At 37.7% G+C, this 10,263-nt stretch overlaps 1 protein-coding gene across 1 annotated transcript; it reads right to left on the bottom strand.

Annotated features, from left to right (window-relative positions):
• Window positions 1–319: 319 nt before the first annotated feature.
• TNFSF18 (TNF superfamily member 18) lies at window positions 320–9,988 on the bottom strand. Its single transcript, XM_053606900.1, has 3 exons — window positions 9,813–9,988; window positions 2,915–2,945; window positions 320–707 (listed from the first exon to the last, which is right to left on the bottom strand). Exons 1-3 carry the CDS (start codon window positions 9,963–9,965, stop codon window positions 361–363), a joined length of 531 nt encoding a protein of 176 aa, XP_053462875.1. The 5' UTR covers window positions 9,966–9,988; the 3' UTR covers window positions 320–360.
• Between the last annotated feature and the right edge of the window lie 275 nt (window positions 9,989–10,263).

Here is a 10,263-nt window from a genome sequence, read left to right as displayed (position 1 = left end):
ATCATTTTTGCATACCAGGTAAAGCTTCCATGGGAATAGGACTTCATTTTATTCCATCCATGGATTCAAAGATCAGACAATAATTCTTTGAAAATCTTCTGTCCTTTCCTACCTATATGTATTTTATCATCAATTAATATTATTTCAGACCCGACATCAGAAGTAACCAAAAGTCTTTAGCTCTTCTTCTGAGTCTCTTTCAGATAAGCATGAGAGATGAAAATTCACACAGAGAAGAGTTCTGTTTGTGTTGATGTGTGTTATCTATACATACTGCAGGCATTGAAAATCTGCCCCCTCCAAACCACCCACCAGTATTTCTGCACATGCTAAAGAGGATGGAGAGACCAAATTGAGTCTCTAGGAGATGAATCGGAGATTTGCTAGCAAAACGATCCCCCAGTATGTATTATTTTTTAGAACCTGATGTTCATCATTGAAGATCAAGTCTATTATATCTCCAGCATGGAATTCATAAGTCCCTCCTACATTATGGATTGTGGAATTGTATGTTAGAGTTTGTATCATGGCTTCATTTTTACGGAGCTGCATGGCAAAAGGAGCTACACCCTTGTAGGTTGTACTGGGAGCCACTTGGCCATAAATTAGATACAGTCCATTCTGAAGTATCTCCAGCTTCCAGTCAGGTAAACTATTCACACATGGAGGTTCACGAGGTGTCATCTGCCATGTTGAGGGTAATGGTCCTGTAAGAAATTTACAAGGGAGAGAAAAAAATAGAAAGCATAGTTAGTTCATTATTTAGTTCACCCTCTTCCAGTTAATTTTTTACCACCTACAAGCTGTTTCTTTACCCGGTCCATACTAGTTCTTTTCAAGCATAAGTTTAATATTTTATGTATCTGCTCCTTGTTAAAGCATTTTCAAATCCTAAGTATATCTCCAAGAGCTCTATGAAATGAATTTGGAATAGAAAAATGAACTAAGCTACTCCGCATTTCTTGTCAATTAATATTTGTTGAAGAGAGGAAAGAAAAGGAAGAAGAGAGGAAGGGAAAGAAGAATCACACACCAGAATTTTAACAACGAGGGTTGGCAATCCATGCCTTTCCGTGCCTTTTCTGTGTAAATACTACCGTTTCACTATCAGTGAGACTTTCCCTAATCAATCTATATTTTAAAAAGTGCTTTCCTATCACTCTTTCCCTCTATCCTGCTTTACTTTTTTTATAGAAGATGCCAGCATCTAGCACATTATAAAGTTGTTCATTTGTTTATTGTCTATCTTATATCCACTTGAATATAACATCTTTCAGGACAAATGTATCTTTCTTCTGTTCATTGCTGTATCTTCAGCAGCTAAAAGAGTTTCTGGGACCTAGTAGGTGTTCAATAAACATTTTTTGGGTGAATGATACTTCTACATTCCTGAATTAGAGGCTTCGTGTCTAAATTACAGCTGTTCTCAGTTGTATAGGTATGTATCCTTCAAGATTCACTTGGGAACTCATTATCTAAACCCTTCAAAACAGCTATTGGTAAATTCATGAGTTTATAAATAGAAATCACTTGATTGTTTAAATGTAAATACCTCTGGTTTAATACTGACCCAAAGAGGTGAAAAGGACTAAGACCAAGCCATTCATTTTCATTTTCTCAGGTATGTGTAGAATTTAAATATTTACCTAACATTAATTGGTTTTATACAGTAGTGTGATTTCAGGGCCACAGGTTGTGTTCTTACCACCCAGCATACTTACTTGTCCTCTAATTCGCCATAATTTTTGTACTAGGGGGAAAATTCTTTGTCCCATCATTAAAAAGAAACCTCAATAAGAATATATCCTGGAAGAGGTAACACTTCATTTTATATATGAATTCTCATTATATTCTCATTCTCATTCATATATAAATAATTAATATTGGACTATGAAGATAGATTCTAGAGGAGAATGAAGGAGTGATCTCTAGAGCAAGAGACAAAGTCTCCCTAGATCTGCAATGAACTCTGAGCTCAGTAAATATCTTCCTCTTTGAAATATGAAAGGCATTAGACAAGTCACTAGGAAGACTTATCACCAGCTCTCCTATTTAATTCTGTGCAAGTGGTCACAAAGGCCACCTTAGCATCACTTTTAGTGTGGTTCTTTTACTACATCAAGACAGAATTTAAAGCACACCATGAATTCCATTCCACTTACTGGAAAAGCAAAAACAAAACACAGAGATAAGTAAAGAGAGATGTCCTGATTCCCATAAGCCAAGGAAACGTGGTGATACAAGCAACAGGAGTTGAAGATATAACTCTAGAAATGTTCTGCTCTTCGCTGAACAAGTGTGTTTGACCTGAAACCTGTAAACAATCAAAAATGTATTTATTTGAGGTTTTGTATATATTCTAAGAAATAATGTAAGGCTCAGTATAAATGCAAACTTTAGGGTATTTTTTCCTAAGCAAATATCAGGTGACTCTAGGGGAAAAATACTCAGAAGCTAAGATCAGAGGAGAAAGGAGTAAGGGAAGTAGTCAGGCTCGCATTCTCATCAGAAGCAGCAGCGGCACCCTCTCATGTACTCCACTGGACATTGGCAACAAGGGAAATGTGAGAGAGATTGTGAGGAAAGGCTGCAGACATCTGAAACATGTGCTTTTTAAAACACAGTATTAGAAAACATTTCTGGAGCTCAGATTCCCACACTCTATAAGAGTGCTGTCCTTTCCTTCCCAGAGATGAGGCCTTCAATGTGAGCTTTATCAGGCATGGGCTTGCCTGAGTGGTTTGCCTCTGAAAGCCTTAGCTCCTAGACAACTGCCAAGCACGTGGTAAGCAATTATAAATAGTAGTTGAAAATTAATAAAACATAATACAGGCTTTCTCAAAAGCACTGGCACCTGCTTTCTTGCTTTAAAACTAAGAAATGTCAAGAAAGGCATACTAGATATGTTACTCACCAAACTTAGCTAGACAGGGCTCAGTGGCAGTCTGTTGGGGAAAGAAAACAGGAATTGATCAGGTTGATGACAGTGTCAATACTTTTTTGATTGCTTTATTGAGAGCTTCAGATTGCTGAGGTAAACTATTATATTTTTCCATAGCCATAAAAAAAAGAAAAACTCCACATCTTAGATCTCTCACCTTCTGTTTAAATATGACCAGCTTTACTCTTTTCCTTGTTTCCTTCCTCCTTTCCTTTCTTTTTCTTTTCTTTTCTTCTTTTCAGTCTTACCTCTGTTGCCCAGGCTAGAGTACAGTAGTGTCATAATAGCTCACTACAGCTTCAGACTTCTGGGCTCAAGTGATCCTCTTGCCTCAGCCTCCCTACTAGCTGAGGGAGGCTGAGACTGGGACTACAGGATCATGCCATCATACCCAGCTAATTTTTCCATTTTATATATAGAGAAGGACTGGCTATGTTGCTCTGGCTAGTCTCCAATTTCTGACCTCAAGCAATCCTCCCACCTTGAGCTCCCAAAGCGCTAAGATTACAGGCATGAGCCACCATCCCTGCCTATCTTTTACCTTTTATTACCTAGCTGCCCTGTGGGTTTTTTAAGCAAAAGATAAGGCCTCATTGCATCACCTATCCTCTATGCACAGGACAACTATTTGATCTTGTATGTTTCCCTTTTTGAAATATGAAAGTTTTCTGTAAACAGCAGTCTCCAAACCCTAGTGACCGCACAAGGTATTCTATTGACATGTGCAAAGAAAGTAATGGAACTTCTATTTATGTTTATTTTTATTTAAAATAATACATCAAACTCTAGAAATATTTACAACTCAAATTGACAAAGCTACCCTTATATAATATTCAGACAACCACATGTCATATACAGTAACTGAGATACCCTGAGAAACAGTTCCAACAGTTTCAAACTGCTGCAACATACTGCAGTTTACATGCTACAGCAATGGTTCTCAACCTGTGGGTCATGACCCACAGGAACTGTATTAAAGGGCCGTGGCATTAGGAAGGTTGAGAACCAACCACTGTGCTACAGGATGCCATAAGTGTAGTTAATTTTACCAATCCAAGTGTTTAAATGCTGAGTGCTCAAAAACACACAGTAGTAGAAGAAACTATAACCACAATTATTATACCATCCTAAGTTCATTAGCTTCTTTATGGCAAAGCACTTAAGGGACTTTTAAAACTTAAAGATATTGCACGTTTCCCTTTTATAGGATTTCTCTGGCTGCTTTGCTAGGAATAAATAAAAGGGAGGGAGGCAAGGGAAAATGTTGTGAGACTAGCTAAGATATCACTGTAGTTGTTCATCGAGGCAAGAGAGCACAGAACCTCTGACCAGGGTGCTAGCAGTGGAGATGGTGAGAAGTTTACTGGAAAATAGAACCAATGGAAGTTCCCAACATGGACATGGGGTGATCATAAGAAGAGGCAAAGAAGACTTCAAGACTTTGGGCCTAAGTAATTGGAAAAAATAAAATTGTTATTCACTGAAATGGACACAATTGAAGGGAATAAATTGGGGTGGGGGCTGGAGGGGCAACATTTGCAAGCTTGTTTCCGGACATGTTAATTTTGTGATGCTTACTAGATATTCAGGAAAGGGTGTCAATTAGGCACATGGCTGGACATGTGAAGCTGCAATTCACAGAGTCCTGGTGATATTTAGGAGCTTTCAGCTCATAGGTGATGCTTTGGATGTGAGACTGTCTGAGACCACCAAATCAGTGAATGCAGATGGAGAGGAGCACTGGGGCGTTGCCAGGTTTAGAAGTCAGTGAATGAGGAGGAGCCAGAAACAGAGAATAGAAAGGGAGGTCAGTGAGTCTGAAAAGACTCCAGCGGAGTGTAACATGTGGAACCCAAGACAGATAAGAAAATATTTCAGGGAGGAGGAGTCATCAGCTGGTGTCAAATGCTGACTAGTCAAGTAAGATGAGGACAGAGAATTGACTGATGGATTGAGCAACACAGAAGTCACTGGAGTTCTTGACAAAAGTAGCTTCTGTGAGGTGATGAGGGAAGAAGGTTAGGTAAAATAGATTTACGAAAGGGTAAGTGGGAAGAGAGAATTTGGAGGAGTTTTGCTGTAAGAAAGAACAGAAAAACTGAGTGGAGCCTGGATGAAGGTGAAAGGTCAAAGAGGTGGCGGTGGTTGTTATTGTGGCTGCTGCTGCTCTGGTTTTGGTTTTGATTGTTTCAATATGAGAGAAATGACAACATGTTGGTTGCCATTTGGTGGGAATATTCCAGGAAAACAGAGGAGTAAAATATAAGAGAATTGTTGGAACAGTGTCCCTAAGTAGGTAAGAGGTGATAGGATCTAGTTCATAGGTGGCCTTGGACAGGTGGGTGGACAATTTATCAATAGTGATGAGAGATAAATACAGTAAACATGGATACAAATGCAGGTGAATGGTAGATACGGAGGCTTTGGAACCTCTTTCATCCCTGTTTCTGTTTTCTCTTGGAATCTGGAGCCAAAGGTATCAGCTGATGATAAGAATGAGTAAGAGTTATTAGATGTTGAAGGAGAAGCCAAAGGTATGAAATATTTCAGTAGAGGAAAGTGAATGGGCTTGGAAAATACGGGTGTTTCCAGGGCAGCACTGAAATCACACTTGATGGTAGTGGCCAAGAATTTAAAGTAAGAACATGCAACCAGTGCCTGTGTTTTACTTCAGACACCGCCAACTGTGAAAGACTAAGAGTGGTTTGATTTAATCGGTGCTGGAGGTTTTCCATGGCTGGAGTTTTGCCATTAATGTGTAATGAAAAGAGAGAGAAACAAGTGAGTAGGTTTATACAAGAGAGATGTTGTAATTATAGACCTTGGGATGGGGTTGCATAAGAAGGGAGGGAAGGCATGAATGGAGTGAGGGACAAGATTATTTTAATTTAAAAAAAATCACAATGGATTGAAAATTAAGTGTCATGACATGCAAATATGCAAAGATGTATTCTTCCATTTTGATCTACGTATCTTTCTGAGGTGATTTTTCAGCTATGATAGTCAAAATCATGAACCAAAGTTAAATTAACTTAGAATAGAAACTTCAATTTGCTGTACCATAAAATGTTATGCTAAGAGTAAAAAATAAAATAGTCTATCATATTAAAATATTATTTTAATTATTTTATTAATGTTTATATTAGAAAAATATGCTATGTTGGTAAAAGTAAATGGTTTTGCTTTGAGGAAAAAACACATTTTTTGGCTCATCCTTATAAACTTCTGTTTTGTGTATTTTTAAATGTACCTAGTATTTGTATATAACATAATAAACATACATATGTTGAGAATTATACTGAAACATTGTGTTGTTAGAGAGGTTTAGTCAAATAGTCTAGAAGCTATTATTCTAAGAAATAAATTGCTGGGTTCCCTACAATTGTTTTTGTTTTTATGATTATTTCATCCTCATTTTGGCATTTCTTAGAAGAGATGTTGAAATTTGGTTTATTTGAACATATGATAGGCATCTGACAGGGACTCGCTTAACCCCAAATTCTTCATTTATAAAATAAGAAAAATAATAGCATATAGTTTGTTGAAGTTGTTGGTTTTTAATGGACTAATTTCTATGAAGAGCTTTGCCCAGCTGTCCTGGCTAGACTTGCTCAATAAATATTAGCTGTTTTGATAATGATGGTGATCACAATGAAGAATTGAACAAAAATGTAAATACCTGTATTCCCAACGTTATGTGCATGTTCTGCATTGTAAGTGAGAGAATAAATATAACTTATGCTCCTTCCCTCTCAAGTTTATAATCCTTCTAGAAAGACGTGATTACACACATGAAGCAATTGGGAAACAATCTAAGTGTTAATGAGTGCCAAATACATGCCACAGATAGTATCTGTGTCAGGTACTATGCATAAGCAGAGAAACCTAAGGCCACAAATTAATTTCCAGAGCAGGAAATTCTGGATAATGAACTGCAGTAGCTCTAGCTATAGAAACCTATCATTGTGGTAGTCTCTAATTATTGCCACACATAAAAATCTGCCTAATTACAAAATCATCAACTTAGTCATGAGGTCTAGTCTTTGAGGAAAGTGATATAGATAGGCAGAGAATATCCATGTTGTTAAAAGATCTTGTTAAGTTTATGGCCATCGTAATGTCATTAATAGTAATGGTGCAAATATTAAGCACTACCATCTGCTGAGAGCCTACTACATATCAGGCATTATACTGTCTTATTGATCCTTTCTACAACTCTTTAAGAATTAGCATGCTCATTTGGCAGATGAGGAAATGGGGAAAAGAGGGATTAAGTAGCCCAAGGTCATGCAGCTTGTATGATTGAAAACTCTCACTCTTATTACTTTGTGGGGCAGTTTCTGTACATAATTCTGGTAATGTTTAGAAGGAATAAATACCCACTTCTAAAAAGCAGATGGGACTTTCAGCTTAGTTTAGTTTTGCTTAGAAGGATCAATTGCTCTTGTAACCTCCTTTTAAGTCTAGATTTATATAGTAGGACTCAACAGAGCCAAAACAATCATTCCTTCTCCAAACCAGCCCTAATCAGATTATCATTTGGAAATGAAATCTATTGCTTTTAAGAATAAGTACAACTTCCCTTTTTGGAAGTATCCTTCATTTCACTGAAGCAGAAAACTCTCCTGAATGAATACTTGGTTTCTTAGAGACAACTTCTGTTGAGATTCCTTTCACTCTGGGATTAATGAAATTCCTTGGACTCATAGCCTATCCTTTTACTTAAATGTCTTTGGAAAGAAGAAGGGGGGGGCAAGGAAAAAAAAATTCTCCCAAGGAAATTTGTGTGGGTATGAAAGGAGCCTAGCTTCCCATTTTATACTTTTTAAATTAGTGTCTAGAGATTCTGGAATGTAGAGCGGAAACTAACATGAAGGAAAACTCTAATGTTCACTGGTATTGTGGGGCGGTGGAAGTGGCCACATCATAATGACTCACCATCCACCAGCCATCAGACCTCTTTTCTAAAGATATTTATTTGTCACCAATTGGGAAAGGGAAGTGCAGGTAAGTGGAAAGTGGGATGCATGAGCTAATATCATTACACAGTTGACCAGGCCACTGGCTTTTCCCACAGAAACTCATCCTTCAAGCATCCTGTCAAAACAATACCCTAAAAGCCTTTTATACCTTTTTAAATTTGGAACAAACTCTGCACTATCTTTAGAAACAGAACCTTTCATTGAGAAAGTGCATGTTCTCTAGAAGAGAGAATCCCAAGTCTGGACTTAAACACATGAGTAATAGAGTTTGATTCTGGTGATATCCTGGATGACTCTAGCACTGTTATCCTTCCTCTTTCCCTTTGCAAGAGCCACTGAGTAGTGACTTTGAGAAAAGCATTTCCCTCCTCTTCTGTGCATCTGTTCCTTAGTCAAATGCAGAAACTGATGATGCTAATATTCAATGACCTTCAGGGCCATCTGGCTCATAAAACTTGAAATAATTTTTAAAAGAAAAAACACTTCCAAATGTAAGTTATTGCTATTCTCACCCTTCCTCTTCTTCAGAAATCTAAACACTCAGAATTTCTGACACTTCTTTTCTTTCTGCTCAAATGTCGCTGCTCCAGAAAGTGCACATTTCTGCTTGATACATTCCTCCAGAGTATAGGTTTATGATTGGAAATCCCTCTGTAGCACCTCCTTGTATAAGGTTAGGGAATACAAATTAATGGACTACTGGGGAAAAATTTGGCCAATGCTGTACCTACCGTAACTAAATTAATATCTATTGTTATTAATTTAACAATTAAGGAGAAGTACCTCCTACTTCTCCTGCATCTTGTCCCAATTGCTTTCAAATATCTTAAGTGGTAGAACCATATCTTTGAAATCTTTGCTGTCCATTCGCCTTGGAAAAATGTTTCTGCAGTCATATCCCAACCCTTTCTTAGAAAGACATACACCACTTTATTTTCCCCTAGGCTCAGAGTCTTCAGATGTAACCAGAAATGGGAAAACATCTAGTGCCAGTGAGGAAAAACATCTAACACAGACCCTAACTTATGTCCATTCCCAGTGTACAATCCCATTCTCTAGGCCCACAAGGTGCAGCTCAGTGGGAAATTCCTGCTAAAACATCAGGAGCAATAGGCTTCCTCCATGAAGCCTCCCCTGATTGCCCCAGCCTAAACTCATTGCCCCCTACTCTTGAATCCCTAAGGCACTTACGTTCACTACCCTTAGAGAAATTTTTGATCATTGCATTTTATAGCTAAAAGAAATATTATAATCATTCCCATGAGAATTTTTGATCATTGCATTTCTTAGCTAAAAGAAACATATAATCATTCCCCTGAGAATGATGAACAAACTGAGAACCAGAGAGAGTAAATGGCTTTCTTGAATTTATACAGCTGGTTATTGGGAGACCTAGAACCAGAATCTAGATCTTCTTACTCTTAGCTCAGTGCCATTTCCCTCCTCAAGATACAGTAATCTCTTGTTACTTACCTTATCCTGTCTTTCATTATCTTTTTGTGTCTTATCCCACACTAAGACTACAGTTTTCACCCTATTATCTGAGGGCAAGCATTTTATTAGACACAGTTTTTATTCCACCATGAGGATACAGACGAAAAAAAAAATCTTCTCTACAAGCATCTGTTAGTTGACTGCTTTAATCAAGCAATTCTCTCCATCTACCCCATTCTGCAGCCAGCATCTAACATTTTATGATAGCTTTCATCTCAAAACACTCAGATAAACCTCAAAAGCCATGTCATGACAAGATTAGAATTGTACTTACATTATTTGTCTCTTCCTCTCAACTATCTCTAGCAATACTGAGGGACAATGATAATAGCTAGACTAACAAATGAATAAAGAATTATAGTAAACAGCAACCTTAGGTACTGTCACCTCCTTACCTGGAATGAGTAAAAAATGGGTATTATGATGAAGCAAAGCGATAGTATCAGAACTGCTGGCATGCAGATGATCCATGGCTTCCAAGATGATCTCTGTGCTCCTTGAAGACTTGAATTGTTTAAAGGCATATTTTCCATGTGGTTCAAACTCATTTTTTGGAGAAATGAGTGGTGTGGAAAGCAGATATTCAGAAGTGATGGGTTGAAGATGCAAACCATGAGCATATATTATGTTAAGTAGAAGTGGGTGTGAGAGGCGGAGTTTTCCTTCTGTTGGCAAAGGACACTTTCCAGTCGAAGCGCTGCCTCTCTTGGTACCAGGCCAAATCCTAAGGAGCAGAAGGCCAACAGCCAACACAAACACACATTTAAGAAAAAAAAGAAAATAAGAAAACCACCATAAGGGAAGTTCAAAGGAAAAGAAATTCTTTCCTAAAGCAAGAGGAAGTAC

Source organism: Nycticebus coucang, chromosome 10 (assembly GCF_027406575.1).
Source record: "Nycticebus coucang isolate mNycCou1 chromosome 10, mNycCou1.pri, whole genome shotgun sequence".
Taxonomy (NCBI): Eukaryota; Metazoa; Chordata; class Mammalia; order Primates; family Lorisidae; genus Nycticebus; species Nycticebus coucang.
The sequence above is the reverse complement of the archived record's forward strand: the minus strand, read 5'-3'. Positions and strand labels throughout refer to the sequence as shown.